This window comes from Morone saxatilis, unplaced genomic scaffold (assembly GCF_004916995.1).
Source record: "Morone saxatilis isolate NCDOM2014 unplaced genomic scaffold, NCSU_SB_2.0 Contig5, whole genome shotgun sequence".
NCBI lineage: Eukaryota > Metazoa > Chordata > Actinopteri > Moronidae > Morone > Morone saxatilis.
The window spans coordinates 21,736,327-21,756,324 of record NW_023340095.1 but is presented as its reverse complement, the minus strand read 5'-3'; the positions used below and the strand labels follow the sequence as shown (position 1 = coordinate 21,756,324).

General features: G+C 42.4%; 2 protein-coding genes across 2 annotated transcripts in view; one reads left to right on the top strand and one right to left on the bottom strand.

The window, feature by feature from the left end:
• ttf2 (transcription termination factor, RNA polymerase II) overlaps positions 1–5,556 on the bottom strand; it is a 12,344-nt gene extending 6,788 nt beyond the window's left edge. Inside the window, exons 1-11 of the mRNA XM_035675955.1 lie at positions 5,465–5,556; positions 5,106–5,211; positions 4,573–4,659; positions 4,324–4,393; positions 2,991–3,824; positions 2,615–2,735; positions 2,019–2,204; positions 1,627–1,784; positions 814–895; positions 494–619; positions 189–339 (exon numbers count right to left, since the gene is read on the bottom strand). Of these exons, the coding sequence (XP_035531848.1) occupies positions 189–339; positions 494–619; positions 814–895; positions 1,627–1,784; positions 2,019–2,204; positions 2,615–2,735; positions 2,991–3,824; positions 4,324–4,393; positions 4,573–4,659; positions 5,106–5,211; positions 5,465–5,492 (1,949 nt within the window). The 5' untranslated portion in view covers positions 5,493–5,556. The remainder of the gene's footprint in view (positions 1–188; positions 340–493; positions 620–813; positions 896–1,626; positions 1,785–2,018; positions 2,205–2,614; positions 2,736–2,990; positions 3,825–4,323; positions 4,394–4,572; positions 4,660–5,105; positions 5,212–5,464) is intronic.
• Positions 5,557–6,655: 1,099 nt separating this feature from the next.
• cenpj (centromere protein J) lies at positions 6,656–19,946 on the top strand. Its single transcript, XM_035675963.1, has 18 exons — positions 6,656–7,068; positions 7,677–7,803; positions 7,973–8,191; positions 8,357–8,501; positions 8,695–8,788; positions 9,068–9,838; positions 10,331–11,192; positions 11,916–12,048; positions 12,548–12,713; positions 13,203–13,334; positions 13,494–13,631; positions 13,913–14,015; positions 14,570–14,736; positions 15,091–15,180; positions 15,673–15,813; positions 16,898–16,982; positions 17,462–17,582; positions 17,840–19,946. Exons 1-18 carry the CDS (start codon positions 6,685–6,687, stop codon positions 18,033–18,035), a joined length of 4,074 nt encoding a protein of 1,357 aa, XP_035531856.1. The 5' UTR covers positions 6,656–6,684; the 3' UTR covers positions 18,036–19,946.
• Positions 19,947–19,998: the final 52 nt, after the last annotated feature.

Below are 19,998 nucleotides of genomic sequence, written 5' to 3'. Positions count from 1 at the left end.
AGTATTAATCTTCTTTATAGATACATTTCAATGTGTAACTGGTAGGCATAAAGATAAATGAAGCACATACAAAACTATCCTTTGTTTGTTCTCTGCTCAGACCAAAGAAAACAAGGTTTTCTTGGTAACAGAGTGCAGAAAAGAGAAAACAACAGTAGAGTGTATGTCTGTGTGCATAGTTCCCTCACACTTTAGCACTTTTTTCACGGTTGGGGCCGTGGTACAGGTACACAGTCAACTTGGATGTCTTCACATGTCTGTCAATCTCTCTCTTCCAGTGGTGGACCAGGGAAGCAGGACAGATGATCAGAGTGCCTTTAGAGACCACGAGGAGGGAGTCTGGAAGATCAACAAACAATCAAAATGTGCATACTCTGAATATTCACCATAGGATTTCACCTCCAGAATCCATTTAAATATGAATTGCATGGACATAATGTTACATTGCTGTATTCTTATACCAGTTGACTGAGTAAGAAGAGGTTCTAGTTACCACTTTTGGAGATCCAGCTCTCCGCCTTCTTCTCTTCCTTCTTTTCATCTTCCTCTTTTGCCTTGATCTTTTTGGCCAGTATGAGAGCGATCATGGTCAGGGTTTTTCCCAGACCCATGTCATCCGCTGAATCCAGAGAGAAAAAGAGAGAAAAGAAATGAGAAGAACAAGAAGGAGAAACGATGAAGAGAAAATTCGAATTTTAAGATTCTCTGACATAAAACACATTATACTGTACCACCTTTATCTCACATCTTTCATTAAGACTTCTTATCAGTCTTCATAGTAACAGATTTAATAAAGATCAAAAGTGAACATACCCAGAATTCCTCCACAGGGTTTCTGAGTTTCTCTCCACAGCAGCCAGGCCAAAGCTCTCCTCTGATGGGCCAGTAGCGACACCTGACCGACCAATCACAAGAGGACAATGTTATTCGAGTAATACAATGGATCAATCAAAAGAGGACATACAGTAGAGGCTCATACCCAATTGATTAAGCAAATTTTAAGCAACAAATTTTAAGAACTTCTTTCCAAAATTAGTAAATTCACTATGTCAAAAGTATGTGGACACCCAAAGACAGCAATCTGACTGATGGAATAGGTCATTCCCAAACACAGCGCTTTTACAAGTTATTGTATAAGTCTTGTTTCAGACTTCAGATTTTTAGAAAGAGATTTTAGAGATTTGCACCCATTCAGACAAGTGCATTAGTGAGGTCCAACACTGATGTTGGGTAATAAGGTCTGGCTCACAGTTGGCATTCCAGGTGTTGGATGGGTTGAAGTCAGAGCTGAGTGCAGGCCAATCAAGTTCTTCCACACCAAACTGGGAAAACTATTTTTATGGACTTGGCTTTGTGCACAGGGGCACTGTCATGTTGAAACAGGAACAGTTCTTCTTCACCAAACTGTTACCACAAAGTTGAAAACACAACTCAGCCCCAGATCAGGGTGTACACAAGCCTGTGTCCACATACTTTTAGATAGAATTGTTTTTCTTCATTTTAAAACATATTAAACAATAATTGCATAATTTCCTTTAGTTTTGCCAAAAATCTCATTAGTGCTGTCAGATATTCTGAGTGAAGGACTGATGAAGAACCAGGCTAGCAACTGAAGGAGTGTCGCACCTTGATGCCTTTGGGGTCTGAAACCTCGGCCTCAGGATCGGGGCAGGACTCTACAGATTTGTGGAGATGGTCTATGGCCTCGCAGGTGGCGTTTTTCACTGCCAGCAGACGGTCCTCGGTCATCCTGCCACCATAAAAGGCCTGGGCCTGCTGGTTCGCTAGAAGAAGGAAGGGCTGAGAGTTAGGGTGTTTACATGAGTGATAAACGAAAGCAGTGAAAGAAAATCTGGAGAAAAACAGTAAGGATCGAAAAACTAAATGAAAACAGAGAAAAAAAAGACAATGGGACATGCAAATGATGGCAAATGTTGGAGAGGAAGAATAGCCCCTTTTTGACAGAATTCCTATAAATCAAAGATCAGAAATGTCTTCAACCTCCCTGTTTGGCTTACCTCCATACGTCTGGGTGTACCCCTGGCTCAGCTGGAGCCCCAGAGAGCTGCTGGAGGCCTGGTGTTGGGAGGGCCCCGGGGCTGGGAGGATGGGGAGCAGGATGGTGCCGCCCTGTCGGCTGAATGGGTTTTTAGCCTGACTACTACCCGGACTGGCATCATCGCTGCTACATCCAGCCTGGGACTCTGAAAGTGATTTGTACATTATAGTTGCAGACACTGACATTAATGTAAATTCAACTGTACCACCATACTTATAATATGATAGAACCTTTCGTTTCGCATCTCTTATCTCCCCTGTATTTTGGTGTTTCTTATGTAAGGTACACTAGCATCTTATTTAACTGTTGCTTCATCCAGGGAAAAGAATGACTTTCAAAATTTCAAATATATATATATATATATATATATATTATTTTTTTTTTTTTAAAAATCAGCTGCAATGTATTACATGACAAAGACCGACGCTCATACTTTGTCCCTACAACATGTCGGTCAGAGCTAACTGTGATTCCTAGTGGAATGAGTGAGAAACCTGAGATTTTGCATTATTCTTACAACAGCAATATATCGTTCCTATATTGTTAGTGAGTTACCTGGCTGAGATGCAGCGGTGAGGCTAAGAGACTCCAGTGCGTCCTCCAGCTCCTTGACCTGAGTCCTCAGCCTCTCACCTTTATCTGGCAGAGCTGCCACATTCACCACAGACAAAGTGGCCTTAACAGGAGGGAAAACGAGGGTGAGAGGACAGACACATTAAAAAAAGGATACACAGAAAATATAATGAAAATCAAAGAATCAAGTGCATAAACTGTCATTAGTGTTAATATTTTCTGAGGTGGTAAATGGTGTAAAACATTTGAGAAACATTGCTTTATAACAATATTGGTATTAGCCTCAGAAATACAGTACTTGTCCAGCTAATCTGTCCATATGGCCATTTGTCTTTTTCACAGTTAATCACTTACTCACCTTCTTCTGTTGGAGTTGAGCAGTGAGCAGGCTGCGCATCCCTTGGGGATCTTCCTGCTGACCTTTGACCTTAGAAGCTGGCTGGAACCCGGGGAAGGTGGTCAGGGTCTTTTGGACAGCAGTAGCAGGAGGGGTTTTCTGAGTAGCAGGTTTCACAGACACCAACACTAAATCGTCATCATCGTCTTGGTGGTTTTTGGTTTGACCGGACTCTGTGGGTTGTGTTGGTTTCTTAGATGCGAGGTTCCTGGTGTTATCAGAGTCTCTGGAAGCCTGAGTGCTACTAGCGGATGCAGATTTAGAGACACTCTGTTTTACAGTAGAGTCACTTTGTTCCACCAGACAGGTTTCTCCATCGTTTGGTTTCTGGGGCGAGTCCTTGTGAGGATCCTGTGAAGTTGGATTTATTTTCTCAGGACGAACAGCCTTGACACTGGAGGTAGAAATCATTTTATCTGCTACTCCTGGCTCATTGTGGTTCTCTTTAGTCTTGTCTTGCACCTTATCTGATGTTTTCTCCAAGTTTCTCTCCTCATGTGAAACTCTCTTCTTTACCTTCATCCCAGCTGGAAGTTGTTTACCTCGGTAAGTATCCGACAAACTCAGCTTTCCTTCCTCCTCTTCTTCCACTCCTGCTCCTGCGCTCTCCACGTTTTCTTTCTGATAACCTTCACTTGCCTCACCACCTTTCTCTTCACCTTCACCACACTGCGTCCTTCTCCACTCAGAGTCCTTATCCGCCTTGCCAGGAACCTTAAAGGGGTTTCGGACAGGCGGCAGGCAGGAGGGCTGTAGCTGTGTGTCAGATAGAGGGTTTCTCTTTTCTTTCTCTGGCTGCAACAACATAAGACAACAGACATTTTAAAAATGGGTAGCTGTATTCAGGAAAGTTATCAAAACCAATCAATCTTTGGGAGGTGGAGACTTAAGTTATATTTATTTGTACAAATTAGGAAACTACTTAAAATCAAAAGAAAGAAGTTCACTGTTTTACAATATCTTTTGTAGAGCTGCATCAAACAACTATTTTCAAAATCGATTAGTATGCTATCCTCCATTAACTGACTGACTGATTGGTCTATAAAACATCAGAAAACAAGGAAACAAGGATTCCTGACTGGACTTTTCCTATATGTCCAGTTATATCGCTATAGTAATTTCTTAACCATGTGACACTAACATATTTGGTCTCTTTGGAAACGCTGGGATCGTAAGGGTTGGAGACAGAGTTGAAGAGATGTGAGGAATTGTCTGCAGCTAATAAGTCCCAGAGAAATTTGGTGGCAAAGGTATTTAAAGTATATAAATATGGGGGTGTATGGTGCTGTCTTACTGCAGTCCAAGGCACGTTTCCACACCACCTCTGGCCTGCTTTTTTACCCACAACACATCGGTAGAACAACCTGGAAGAGGAGAAAGCAAGAGTCAGTCAGAGGTCCAGTCCAACCAACCACGTGTGCTATCACATACAGACCAGTATCTTTTCTAATTTAAATGTAAAGCTACAACAGGAATGACATTTCATTACTTTTATTGTAAGTTGTATTACTGTAAATTACCCCCATTTATAAAAACTACCCACTTGTGGCTCTGCTGTTGTTGAATGAAGGTGAGAGCTTGGAGTTCCACTATTGAATCTTCATGATGGAGGCAGTGGGATGGTGAAATGCTGAAATAGAAACATAAATTTGCCAAACAATTGAACTAAAATGCCATTAAATAATCACCTGTTATAACCTCAAATGTTTGCAATGGATAGACTCACACCCAGCATGTATGAAGTCATTGCTCATATGAATAGAATAAAATTAGATGTGCCTAAGAGATAAACCAAATGTATACAACTGTATCCATTTGATTCTATAAGCAAAACAGATATTTCAGATGTTTAGGTATATTAAAGTGCTCTCATACATCTTTACTTTGAGGTACTAGACTTTTGAACACTTCTGGGTTAAACTACAGTGTAGGTTTTGTTATAGAGGAACCGGTAGCTCTTTCACAATGATGTCACCGCTGTGGAGGGTACAGGGATCCAACCCTCTCTAAATGTGTCTCACAGTGTCTCACACAGGGGATCCGTGAAGAAATGTGTGCCCTCTGTGATGTGAATACCTGGCCACTTGACTGAAATCACAGCCTTGCTTGTCAACGCAGACGTAGAAGCTTTTGCCTTTATTTGGTCCATCTTTTACGCCCGTCTTTAACATACACACGCTGCCTGTAAGGGGACACAAAGAACGACTTATTTAACTAATGAGAAACTTGGTGCTCACTGCAAGTAAGCGTGGCACATACGCCGAAATAGGTTTGGTCAAGTCAAAAGTTACACAGCTCATTGAAAGAAACTGCCGTGTCATGCACATAAACAATGTTTTAGAGCTAAATCACAAATATGACGTCTGAAAACTCAATGCAAAATCTAATCTATTTTACAACAAACAATTAATTAGGATTAACTTATTGTGACTTACCGTGGACATTACATATAATCTTTTCCATTGTTCCGACACTTTCAGGTCAGTGTCAGTTGCTCGAACGTGGAACTCAGTATTTTCGTATCGACCAATCACAGCTGTCAGATAATACATCCGGTGCGTAGATATTAGTATAAAAGTTCTTGTCCAAATTATTTAATATAAATTACTTATGTTTACCATAAAAGTAAGGATATGATAATATAAATAATAATGCGATGTAGACTTCATAAAAACTTTCAGTATACAAAATGAAAATTCAACGGCACGCTAGATTCCATTCACTCTTTGACCTTTATTGTGAAATATTTTTGCGATTAAACCGGATATAATTCAAAGCTAGTTTTACCAAAAATTATATTTGCCACAAATTTCACCTTCAATTTTCTAAAACTTGTTCTTTGTACATATTAACCTACTATATTCATGCATATGAAAAAAAGATTAGCCAAACCGCCAGTTTTATAAAAAGTTGAACTACATTACCCATAATGCAACAACAGATTTGTCGCCGGTTTTTACTCTCGCGGGCTTTGTTTTGATATGGCGGCAGCCTTCGAAACTTCTGTCTGTTGTTGTTGTTTTACTGCAGTAACACCGCTTTCCTCCCATGTTACAGGTAAGTTAACTCATATGTGCTATGACACTTTTATTAATACTGATAACTTTTTTGCTTCGTCGCCACAGTGTAACACTTAAAAAAAAAAAAACTTTTTGTACCTAAGTAAAGCGCAGCCTGCTAACAACAGGCAAGTATCACCAAGGAAGCCTTTTAAATGCACCGAAAATGGACAATGAACACATATTAAGAGCACCATCAAAGTGTTGTCGCTAGTTGAACTGTAAGACAGCAACAGTTAAGTTAGCTCCATGTTCATGAATGTTGTCACGCTGTCAATGATTGAGCCGGTTTGTCTTCATAAACTATGATTTAGTTCGCTGTTGCTAACCAAACAAACGCTCATTTAAAACCGACACTGCTGTTGTGACATGCTACGGTGCAACGTTAACCTACTGAAGCCACATGACGTTAAGTTAGCTAATGTTATTTCAACGTAAACCGGTTGCTATATATACTTTTCTTGGATCTGGGCATCATCTAGACTAGAGTGTGCTGCACGGCGTTTATTCACGGTGTTATTAACCCTTAACCTGTCACCATAATCTGTCGTTCAAATCCCGGATTAGCGAGCCCTGCCTGAGACAGCACGGTCATCATGTCATCTCCAGCCGGGCTTCAGTTCTCCCAGTCCGACTTCTTGGCTCGGTGGATGCCAAGTAGCGCCAGAGCCGGGGTGATCCTAAACCCCTGTCCGGACTTGGCTGGCTCCTTGCGCCACACCTCCATCGTCGGATCTCCGTCTCTGAAACCAGACGACTCATTTTCTTCCGACTTCGCACCTCTGCCCGCCTCCGCAGACAGCAGCTGCTTCGGTGTGGATGGATTTGCCCGGTCACCTGCAGGAGAGAGGGCTGGGACTGACAGGCCTGTGAACGGTCTGTCCTCTGTGCCTCCAAGACATTCAGATGGAGAGTTGGATAGTCTGGATGAGATGGCGAGCAAATCCCAGGATCTGCCTCTGACCATGAAGCTAGAACAGGTAAGGACACTATTGCATTGCTGTCACTGTAATCATATCATGAGTTTTTGATGTTCTGATGCACAAGCTGGTGGTCAAAATGAACACTACAAAGATGTTTCAGTCAGATTTCCTCCAGTATAATATCTGTAATAGGTGAACATGCCATCTAAAATAGACAGCTCTTCCCACTGACAACATAACTCAGATTTTCTGTACCTAAACAGATATTGTGATATATTAGAGAAGGTCCTTTAGTTATTGATCTCTATTTTTAAGTATGCACTTAAAAAAGTGCAACAACCTGCAACAACACATTTATTACTAACGTTAGGGCTTCTGCCGTGACAGTGTGAATTGTGTGGATGTCAGTGTTGATTATATCACTGCTGCCTGTTAACTTAATACCCCCACTTCCATTACACACACTCTGGGCCTAACCTTGCTATTATTAGTGTTTTTCCCCTAAGGCTCAGCAAGGACTCAGAGATGGAAGTGCGTGCATGCAAGTCAGTTAGCACTTTGAATATGTTAACCTGTCAGTATGTGCAGTGCACACACTGACAAGCATCAAGATAGGAGTGATAGCTACATCGCTAATTAAAATATAACAATGTGTGTTTGTGCAGTTGAGAAAATGGCAGCAGCACATGCAGGAGCAGCTAAAAGCCCATCAGCTGGAGGAGCTGCTTCGACTCCAGGAGGAGCAGCAGCAGCTGCTGGGAATGATAAATGGACCCCAGGACTGCACAGGAGGTAGAAAAAGAGAACATAACTGCACATCATGTAAAAATTTGTTTCACTTAAGATATAAAATATGTAGGTTGGAGAGTGATGTGTTTGTATTTGCCTTGCCTTCACTTCGTTGTAGCTTCTTTATTTGTATATTCTACACACACAGTGAAGTGACTAATGTATCTTACAGATCACACAGAGGGTTCAGGGCAGTCAGAAGCAGAATTGGGGGAGAACTCGCTCCAGGGAAACTATCATCACACAGAGACCCTGTACAGCCCCACCATAAACTGCAGAAGGGGTCCAAAGGGGGCCCCCTATGGCTTTCGACAGGAACAAGAGCTCTCACCAGCAGGGAAACAGCAGCGGCTACCAGGAGGTCAGGATTATGAGAAGGATGAGGAACAGGGTGAGGAAAAATGTTTTTAAGCACAAGGTGAAAACAGAATTTGTAAAATTTTTTGTATTTGCATTTGGAGTATAGCAACCATCTCTTACTTTCATCAAGTTTATGACATGATTGTGGAGATAAATAACTTCAGTGTGAAATTCTAACAGTGTGTGTCTCCTACAGGCACGTGGAACTCCAGAGAAAATGATCAGGAACAGAGTATCGATACCAGCCATTATAACGAGCATGATGACTCATTAATACCAAGTAGTGGTATGGTTTTGACTGAAGACAACAGCAGAAAAGAAGATACTGTCTTCCATGACAGGTAAATACTGTATTTCAGTAATATATGGTGTTAAAATGAGACTCTCTATGAAGAGATAAACCTAGCAAGTCATGCAGCAGAAATGTGGCGCTAGTGTGACTGTTATGTTTAATGCGTTGTGTGAGTGTATTTCTTGAGAAACATTTCTGTCTGCATACATTCACCTTGTGTGTGTCTGTGTGCCCCTTTCCAGACCTATCGGGGGTCAGAAGAAGACATTTGAGGAGTTGGTGGAGGAGCAGCTGAGGCTGGAGGAGCAGAGGCTGAAGTCTGCCCGGCAACAGCAGGTCAGAGAATGTAAAGTCTCCTTACAAACAGTAAAAAGTAAATAGTTTTTTTGTCATTTACTTATGAACCTTACATTTAATTTATTCCAGACTGACTGTTATTGTTATGTGGTAATGTAGTTGCAAGCAGAGCCTCTCCATATTTGTGCATTCAAGGAAGCTTTGTTATCTTAGGCTTTACTACAATACAATTCTACAATACCAAGTTGTTGTTTTTTTTTAATGCAATAAACGTCCAAATTGACATTATATTCACATTGTGTCTCCTCACCTTAACAGAGCCGAGACGTAGCTGAAGCTGTACGAGCCCCTCCCAAGAGGGCCTTTCTGAAGCGAGGCGAGGGTCTCTCAAGATTTACCAACAATCGCCAAGCCTCATTACCAAAAATGGAGGTGAAGAAGGACAAATCTCAACTCCCGGCCAGAGTAATCTCCCGCAGCAACTCAGAGCCTGTAGCCATCCTGAGAGGTTGCACAAACGTTGTCCAGCAGCTTCCCGTCCAGCGTAAAACCGCCACACTCAACAAGGAAAACCGTCCGAAAGGTCCAAGTTCGCCACCCCAGGACATCAGAGTTAGTAAGGCAGCACACACGAAAGTTTTGGGTAGTCATCAAAGACAGAACACAAAAGGATCAGTGTCTGTTCAAACCAACCCAGATGGTAGACAAACCAGACAACATCAACAGGGACAAGTCAAGGAGCAGAATAATAGGAAAGTGGGTCTATCAGCTCGGGCTGCGAGGACCCCTGGTGACAACATGCAGCCGAACCCTGTAACAAAACAGGTGGGCATGTTAAGAGGGCCAGAAAAGACTGAACGTGATGCAGCTGGAGAGAAAAGTTGTGGTTCAAGAGAAGGAAGAAAGGGGTCAGACAGAGGAGGAGGAGACGAAGGTCCACAGAATTCGTTTGAGTTGTCGTTTCAGGAGAAGCTCCAGCACTGGGAGTGTGACCGACAGTTGGAAAGCATGGAGCTGGGGGAGTTTGAGCTGCTGGAGCAAGCAGCCGAGGAGCTGTCTTTCTCATCCAACTCCTCCTTTGTCATGAAGGTGTGTTATTCAACCCACTCGTGATTTCTGTGTGATAGGTCAGATATGTATACTCTGATTATTTGTGAATTCCTGCTCTACTTGTATCCATTCTAAATGTAGCTTAATGCTTCATTTGATTTATTTTGTGCCTGATTGCATCACTTGTCTTGGATACCTTGTCTAGTGTAAGCTGTTATCATCAATTTTTTTATAATGGCAATGGCTCACACATGACTACTTGTACTTGGTTTCTTATAGCTTATAGCTTGCTTTAGTGTTCTGGCATTGAACTGTGCTACTCATGTCAGTGTTGTGTTGGCAGCTTCTTCCCTCTGACCATAGTGGATCGCCTTTGTGGTCTAGAGGTTAACAGTCCCGGTTTGTGTCAGGCTGGGACCTTTGTTGTGTGTCATTCCCTGTCTCTCTTTCCCCTCATTTCATGTTGGCTGTTCAGTATAGGCATAAAAAAGCTGGTGTGGATTCTTTTCACTCACTGTTCTGCACTTCCAGGTTCTTCAGATGGACCAGCATCATCGGCACCTGCAGGTTGCCAAGGGGCTCCACCAGCGACGGCTCTCCTCTACCCCCATTAAGTCACCTCCCAAAGGTGCACTTCAGAGGTGCAGTAGTGTTGGTAGTATTGGTGGTTTGGCTTGTCAAAGCAGTTCCATGAACTCAGAAGCTTCTGTGGTGAAGATGAGAGACGATGCACTCAAGAACAAAGTGGGAAGTGAGGATAAGGAGGAAGAGGACAAGCACGAGGACTCTGATGTCTCATTATCCTGTGGCGGCTCTGAATTTGAAGATCAGGAAGTGGCGGTCACACCACCTCTGTTTCCCAGCACTCTTTGCTTTCCTGCACACTCTAACCCGCCATACGACAAGCGGTCGTATCAGGACGAAGACAGTTGCAGGGATTCAGCTTCAGATGTGACACAAGCTGATGATGGGGAGAGTGACAGCGTCCTCAGCAATGCTGACGAGTCCACTCTGATAGAGGACAAAGATAGACAGCAGGGTGGAGTAGTGTTTGACGACAATGACACATGGAATGACCTGGAGGACACTGCAGTTGACACAGCCAATGACAGTCGAGGAGTTTGTCCAGTTTCCAAGGCAACAGCCAATGAAGTCTCACCACCAGAGCGGACTCTGTTTAGGAAGGTGGCAGTGAGTAAAGTTGTGGGTCTGGATAAGGGCACAGTTATTGGTTCAGCTAATCAGGAGCCAGATCCTCCTCCTCCTCCCGCCTCCCAGCTCATGACGAGGTTGTTCCCCTCGCTGAAGCCGAAGGCCCACAATGCACCTCTCCCTCCTCCCCCTCCTGCTGCTTCTGTTGCTCCAGATTCCAAAAAGCCAGAGGTGGAGACAGGTGAGACAAACACTTTCTGTATCAGTATGTTGATTCTCACTTTTTTATCGCCGTTCACACATAAATTTGATTGGCACTGATGCATGACAGTATGGTTGCAACTTATTTTCATAATCAGCACCTTTATAAAAAACTACACATGAATGAACAGAGGTCGGCTATCTGTTACTCTATTGTGTCTTGTAGTCTACTTTTAATTTTAAAGGTGCTATTAATGAGCTAAAAACAAAAGCTAGTGTTACGTAACGATTTGAGTCTAATAGTATCTGCAAATGAACTCAGTTCTTGTAGGCTTTGAGGCTGAGACCAAACTCCTCCACCTCCTCTCTGCCAGCAGTGCCTGTCTGCAGCTAGTCTTTTTACATCAGCAGCAGAGGGAGCATTAGTGATGCCACCACTTTTAGCCAGTTTATTGTAAAAAGGCTTGCAGCCTCTGAAACCCATACCTTTAGGTAACCATTAACTAACTGGTCCACCAGTATGTTAAGTTATTCTAATGGTCTTTGTCATTGGTCTGCCCTTTTTTCCTGTCATCAACTTTGAGGACAAAATGTTGACTTGCTGCCCCCCACTGACAGGAGCCATGATAACCAGATAATCAGTGTCATTCACTTCACCAGTCAGTGCTCATAATGTTTTAAGGGCAACCTTGGCCTAAGTGGCTTCAGGGCAGATATTTAACTGGTTTTCTGTGTCTGTGTGTGTCCTCGTCCTCGTCCCCAGGCCAGCAGGTCCAGTCTAGACTGCTGAGGGAGAGACTGGTTGAGCTGGAGATTGAGATCGAGAGATTTAAGAAGGAGAACGCTGCCCTTGCAAAACTCAGACAGGAGAATGAGAAAAATCAGGAAACTCTCAGGTGATTTATCTGTCTGCACTCAATGTTGTTTTGATACCCTTTAAATTATCTTCCCAAACAGAGGTTTACACTCGGAGTCCTTTTTATTTCCTATTATTATTATTATTATTGTTGTTGTGGTTTTTAAGGTGGGGCAATTTCTTTTTTTCAAAAATGAAAATGTTTTACTTCTACTGACCATGTTGATATTGGAGTGAATAAAGTTCTGCAGGTTCTTGTTGTGGCAGTGTTTTTGAAGGTTCATCTCAGTACAAATATACAGTTCAGTAGAGCAATACTCAACTTTAAAACTCCATCAGTTTCATAATTGTTTGCTTACACAGTAGACTTTTACAAAGACATGTATTAAAGAGAAAAAAATGGTTGCACTTTAACATTTTAGGAGACCGTGATTGATAATCTGACCCTTGCACCTCTTGCGTAGAAACATTTTGAGGAGTTATGTGATTCTCTCTGCTTGCTGGTGTGATTTACGTCTGCATTGTTGCTGTTTGTGTAGGAAAGAGCGTTTGGAGTTTGAGCAGATGAAAACAGAGGAGCTGGCCAAGTTTGAGGAGTACAAGAAGGAGGAGAACAAGAAGTTGCAGAAAGAGCGCAAACTGTTTGAGAAACATGCGTCGGCCGCCAGAGCCATGCCCGACAAGAAGGAACGAGAAGAAATCCAGGTGACACAAAGACAACACTCATCAACAATTCATAATTTATAATATTTCCAGTCCCAGGATTGTTCAGTCGACTTTACTTTATGTGCACAAACATGACTTCAAATAAATACTAACGTTGCTGTGTAGCTTTTCAAGATGGAGGTTTAAGATAGAGACTGGAGAAATCAAATCAGTGAATTATTTAAAATGCCGTGTACATGCACGCAATGTAGAACCATTCGATGATCAGTTGACTTGTTACAAAATGAGTTCATATTGGCCAGGTTTGGACATAAACCAGAATTTCAGCATTGTTTAGATGCAAATAATTCACATGAAATCACTTGAGTTCCAATGTTACACTCCCAGTCACATCACAGGGTTAAGAATGAACAGTATGTAGATTCAGAAAAGTGTGTTGCACAATCACAAGCAACTGAACTTTTCCCCTCTTAATCACAATTTAGTTTGAAATGTTTTAACTTCCCTTCCCTTGTCCCTTTTTGCCAGGTGTTGAAGCAGCAGCTGAGCTCCCTGCAGGAGGAGCTGAGAGGGAGGGAGAGTCGCTGGGCCTCCACACACAGCCGGCTGAGGCAACAGATCGACTCCCTCAGCCAGGAGAACAGTTCTCTCCGGGACGAGGTACCCACCGGTCCTCTGACCCTTTCACCCCATATACACCCTGCACAGACTGATGGGGTTAGGGTTGCCAGTGCATGCAGAACACTGGGGTATACAGTATATCGTTGTTTAGTTGCAGCCATGTTGTGTTTTAAAATGTACCTTCTCTTTTAATTCCAGATTCGTATGTTGGAAAAGCTCCGCCTCAGTGCCTGGAAGAAAAACCCTGTCAATGCAGAGATGGACAAAGAAACCAAAGACTGTCCCAAAATGTTTGAAAACAATGGGTCATCTGTGACCAAAGGAGTGAAATTTGCTGTAAGCATGTTTATACTGTTCATGTTTGTCCAGTCTGAACTTTAATGAATAATTTTAAATCAGTGTGACTTGGACAATGTGGGAGGAATTATGGGTCCATAATCCTGATTTTTGTTATCTTCACACAGACTTTGACAGTTAACCTTGTAAATAGGCATCAGGTGACAGTCCCCAAATCTTTCATTGACCAAATCCCATTTCCATTTTAATTTCGAATTATGTCTTCAGATTTCTTCTAAGTTTGGCATAACATTGACATAGCTAGTTCTCTGTGTTTTCAGAGTCCTCTTGACTCCAGAGGAAACAGCAGCAGCAGCCCTCCACAGAGCACGACTGCTGCAGCCATGAGAAGGGGCTCCAGGGAGAGCAGTAAGGGTGCTACAGGTACAGTTTCCATTCACAGGGACATTTCTAGCACATCGTTTTGGGGTTGCAGGTTTTCAGAGACCAGAAAAGAAGGAGAGTGATTGGACTGGACACAAACATGACTAAATGAATGATGATGTTGCTCTGTATTTGATGGATGTGAAAAAGGCTCTTTGCTAATGAGGCTGCCATGTCAACCGAAATGGTGATGATGTCAGTGCTGTGTTCACAACATGCTTCCACTGTTCCAAAGTGGCCATAATAATCTGTTTTATAATGGTTGTGGAAAGTTTCCTGCCTTTAAGTAAAGGGTCCCTTCATGTCAGTGTGCAGTTGTTCTCAAAGTTGTTTTCCCATTGCAGAGTGGGTGAATCACACAATCAGAAACACTGACAGGCCTACTCATAAAAACCCTGAGCCCTGCAGGCTGCAGAGTGAACTGGTTGTAATCCTGCATCCCCAACTTTAGTCTCCACAATGAATGTAACCAACACTCAGTATGTAAAGGTGTGAAGACTCAAGTGCTGTTTGAATAGCTGAGAATGGTCAAGATTTTTTGTGTCGATTGTCAGCAGTGATAAAGAGCAGCCTGAGGAGGCCATCTGGGCCAGGCTTCACGTCCTCTTCCTCCTCTTCCTCCTCATTGCCTGGCAGGAGGACAGAGGAGAGGTCAACACCCGCCAGCAAGAGTGAGGACAAACCTCCAAACCAGGAGCACAGCACACACATCTGCTCTCCGGTACGAGACATCCTTAGTGCTCTTCTCTGGTAGATGATGTATTACTGGTTTATTACACTGGCTGTCCATCAATCCCAATGTCCCAATGTTATATAACGGGGACAACACAATTCAATAGTGTCATATAGTGGAAGAAAACAAATACAATGTGTATTGGGCATCTAGATGAAGCTAATTTACAGCCTCTGATCCTGCTTAGAGACTTTTGACAGTGGTGTGGCCAGTTCAGCTGTTAACCGTAACCTGTTCAGGGTTCTGGCCTGTCAGAGCCTGGACATCTGCTGTCTGTTAGGGCTCAGTCAATACGCCCGTGTTTAATCATTTGTTCCGTTTGTTGACATCTTCTCATTGTAGAAAAGAGATTCTCCGTCGAGAGACCCAGAGAGCAGTGAGGCCAAAGACCAAGAATCAGCTCAGGAAGTTATCACACACCCGGATGGGAAGGTGAGAAAGTTGAAAGATTTGTCATTTTCACCAGAATATGAAATCCTGAATCCTGTGTCCGGATTGGAGACACCAGGCAGGAGATGTTTTCAGCATTCTGAGACTCCAAAGAGTAACATTTCAAAGCAGGAGATGACTGCTTTTATCAGTTGACCTTTATCTGGAGTGTAAAAGATAAGGCTGCATTTATTTCATATTTCTCTTGTCACAAATCCCATGAAAAGACAATATAGTAGTAGTCTGTTGCTCAATAGTTCCTGACTTCCTCAGTCTGTTTCTTTAGCCCAAGGCCCATGTGTTCCTACTAAAGATGCAAATCTTTAAATATGGCTTACAAATGTAAAACTTAAAAAAGCTCAATAATTTCCTGAAACAGCAGGGGACTGAAGTTTTCCGAAACATGAATCAAGTGTGTATTTGTTGGGGAATGCGTGTCAAAATAAACTACAGTGTGTGTGTGTGTGTGTGGGTTTCCTGGTTGTGATCCTTCAGATAGAGAAGGTTCTGGCCGGTGGTGATCGCATTATTGCGTTCCCCAACGGGACAAAGAAGGAGATTTCCGCAGACGGACTGACTGTCAAAGTCACCTTTTTCAACGGAGACACTAAACAGATCACAGCCGACCAGAGAGTGGTGAGTAGGGATGTGAAATACAAAAAACCCCACTGTGTCGTGATTAGGCGTGGGACAATATGAAAATTTCATGTCAGAATTATCTTGGTGAAAATATTATCACGATAATCATGAAAATATACTAAATGTACTAAGAAACATTTATTGCATCACAGATGCTCTACTCCCTGTATGCTGGAGAGCTAGACAGTTTTTTCAAGTCAACTACTGACGATTATCACAGTTATCACGATAATGGAATGTGCTTTTATTGCAATACGTGATAATACTATATATTGTATATATCTTAATCAATATATTTTCTTTGGTGATATTGTATAGATTCTCAAACTATCGATTTGTGTGTTTAAACTCACAACTGAAAATAACAAGAGAATAAGAGTGTGTTTAGTGCTACAGAAAGCCAGGCCAAGACTGTTGAGCAGGTTTTGTTACAACAGAGGTTTTGTTAAAGGGCTCAAGGGCAGTAACTGTTGAAGGAGGGGAGGGAGTGTCTGACTAACTTTTCCCAGTCAGATTTGTTGGTTGAGATTTAAACAGGAGGACCAGAGGCAGTCCTCACACACACACTGAATATCTCAAGCTCATAAAAAATGTATGATGGATGATTCCCCCTCCTCTACCTGTACACATTTGGGGTTAAATTTAAACACCCTCTACCTTCTTTGCTAAGATTTGAACACAAATATGCTCCTTGTGTAAATACTTACACTGAACAAAACATTAGTTACCATTTTTCTATCAGTTTTGCTAAAAAGACTACAAAGATTTACTAGAGTGTAAATCTGTTCTTGTGAAGTGATAAAAGAAGGTTGCAAACAGTCTTGACTCAATGTGGCAGTCAACATACTTAAAGCTTCTCTAATATCTGAGGGAAAATAGTCTTACCTTGATTTGTTGTTTTTATCCAGTAATATCAGAGTGATGTGAAAAGAAGAGATTTTCATTTGTGTAGAGCTCACAGCTTAAACCTTGAGCAGTCTGTTGTGGAATAAGCTCAACATGAGAAGCATGTTTGCTGTGCTACCCATCTGAATTCATCTACTGGTGAGGCTGTAATCCCGGCTCTGCTCCTTGTGCTCAGATCTACTACTACGCTGAGACCCAGACCACACACATCACCTACCCAGATGGCATGGAGGTGCTGCACTTCCCCAACAACCAGACTGGTGAGAGTTCGTTGAGATTTTGTGTCATCACTGACATTGTTTGTTGTCGTGATGTCTTCAAATATTAATGATGGCGGGGCTAATTGTAACTACTTTATATACTGTGGTGGAGCTTAATCTTTAATAATGTATCATTTATTATGGAGTGAAAAGTACAATATTTCCCTATTAAATCTATGTGATGGAGTAAAAGTATAACGTAGCCTATAATAAGTACCTCTGATCTTTCCACCACTGGAGTTTGACAGCTTAGTTATCAAGTGGTTTTATTTTGATTTATTAATCTAATTGGAACACGAGTGGAAAAACATTTTATAGGCATTCCTCAAAGGATTCAACTTAAAAAACAAACAAAAAAACTTTGACTTTTGTCACAGGCTGTGTGTCGATCACCACAAACTGCACATCAGTGACTGAAACCAGCATGCTTATGATTACACCGCGTTCTACATTAGTTTTATTTTTTATCTCCACTCCAGAAAAACACTTCCCAGATGGCCGTAAGGAAATCACTTTCCCGGACCAGACTGTGAAGAATCTGTTCCCCAACGGCAGGGAGGAGAGCGTGCTGACAGACGGGACCATCATACAAGTCAACCCGTAAGTAAAGACCACAGCTCCGGCTCTCTGCGTCTGTTCTGATGACAACCAGCTTGGGAACCACTGGACTAAACTAACTAGTTAAACTAGTTAAAACTAGTAATATAACAGTAACACTACCACTGGAGACGAGTAGTACTATAAGAAATGAGCTGAGTTTCTGACTGATGACAGGAGTTTGTTTCTGTTTTAAAGTCTCACCTACTTCCACCTTAAATAAAAACTAACTGGGTGTGAATGCATGCTGCCTCTGTCAGGGACGGCACCAAGGAGATCCATTTCAACACAGGCCAGAAGGAGATCCACACGGCCGACTACAAGAGGAGGGAGTATCCGGACGGTACCGTGAAGACGGTCTACAGCGACGGCAGGCAGGAGACCTGCTACCCCACCGGACGGCTCAGGATCAAAGACAAAGATGGCAATGTCATCGTGGACAACAGGCCGTCTTAATGAGAACTTTAAACCTTTTATGGTTCCCAAGGCTAATTTTTGAGAAAACCCAGAATCACTCGTCTCCTCTCTGCTCCACGAGGAGGTCAAAGGTCAGCTGGTTAGGATTTAGTGCTGCCAAAATCAGAGGCAGAGCTGCAGCTGATAGTCCACAGTAAGAGTGTGAGGAAGTCATAAGCCTTTAATAGCATTTAATGTATTTTTTGTTGTAAAGTGAGAAAGTTGATCCTCCTGCTTGTTAGAACTCTTACAGGCACAGCACTCCTGCACAGGTGATTTCACTTATCCTGGCTGAGGGGGGGTCTGCTCAGTCTGAAGGTGGGCAGAGCTTTGTGGGAATTACGTGCATGCACTAATGGACCATTTTCATATCAGACATTGTGACTTGTAGCAGGAAAAACACATTTCCTGAACAAAGGCTCAGTTCCATTAAGCATTACATACCTGAGCTTTTCCTGCTACGACTGCCAACTGTCTGCTGTGAAACAAGTGTAATTTACCCCACCCTGGCAGGTGCAACACAGCTCACAGCTGAGCAAGGTGGATGTCAATCAAACACAGTGCGTACATTTCCGCTCACTGTTGAAGCTGCAGTCAGATCGGATTTTGCCTGAATTTACCGTGGCAAGAAGCAGGCGGGTACGGGCATAAACATAAACTGCAGCAGATAGCATGCTAACAGCAGCAGTTGTGAATTATACAGCATTTTCAGTACAGTCAAACAGCAGCCCTGCTCCCCTGCTGCTTTTATTATTTCACTGTGCACCTATACAACAAGAATATAAACAAACCGTACTACTGAATGGCAGGAAATTCCCACTCACTCTGTAGAAACAAGCTCGAGCCTTGTGACTGTGCCCAAGTTCAGTCGGATGGAATTTGGTGTGAAGCGAAAGAGGCTACTACAGACAAATGCATCTCTAGTCCACTTAGAAATGAATGGGATGCAGTCAGTCTGCAGCATAAGGGCTCCATTCATTTCAAATAAGTGAATTCACCTTTGTTGGTGTGCAGGTGCTTTAAGGGAAACAGACTGTTTAAAGTCACTCTTGCTCCCACACCAGCACATCTTAGCTGCCATACCTTCACTCTTCTGTCTGTCTGTAACATGCCACGCCCCTCTCCCCACAAAGGTACCATGTGGAGTTTCCTTAAATACAATTTTACATTCAGTGCTTCTTGCCAAAACACTCCCTGAAGTCTAACTAACGGGCTCAAGGCATTCCCTTCCCCAGGAATCATTTGCAATGTAGATGTTAGAATATTTTTAACTCTTGCAGTCTTCAACTTCACTGCTACGTGTAATAGTATGAAATAAGCAGCAGGAATGTGCGTCATACTATGTACCTGTGTGCAACCAACTTAGAAACACAACATCTCTCATAGTACTACTAGTGGTTAAAAATGCAGCAGGATACCTTTGAGACTAAAGCGGTTTCATCTTGTTAATGGGGGTTCCTGCTTTCTTTGTTCAACGAGGACACGCAGGTTACACTATTCCACTGATCTACAGGTTGTGGTAATGCAGCAAGAGATGTAGCAATGTGCCGACACATTACCATGGATGTAAACAATGCAGTAACAGTTACAAACAGGATGTATGCAAGAAAACTCCACAGGGCATCTTTAAAGTTTCAGTAATTCAAAGAATGTCTCTGAAACTTTGCAATGAAATCCCTCCTTTAGTCAGTAGACTGATGATCTACTAACTAAAGAGTGAGTAGGCTGTCTATTGTTTGTACTGCTACCACCAAACTTCATTCAGTGTTAATCTGAATATTTTAACAATAACTTATGTTGTTTACATTTTCAGTTAAAGGCCTTAGAATAATGAAGTGCTGTAGAGAAACTACCAGAGCAGCAGATTCAACAGAACTGCTTCAGTGTGTGAAGTGTGTTTGGTTTTAAGTGTTTACAGCTATTTTAATTTGTAAAAATGTTAATACATATTTATATTTATTTT

Excerpts from the sequence above, each read along its gene's own strand:
- cenpj (XM_035675963.1), top strand. The coding sequence starts at position 6,685 with ATGTCATCTCCAGCCGGGCTTCAGTTCTCCCAGTCCGACTTCTTGGCT. Across the intron at positions 12,049-12,547 it reads AAAAATCAGGAAACTCTCAG|GAAAGAGCGTTTGGAGTTTG; the intron begins GTGATTTATCTG and ends CTGTTTGTGTAG. Across the intron at positions 13,335-13,493 it reads ACAGTTCTCTCCGGGACGAG|ATTCGTATGTTGGAAAAGCT; the intron begins GTACCCACCGGT and ends TTTTAATTCCAG.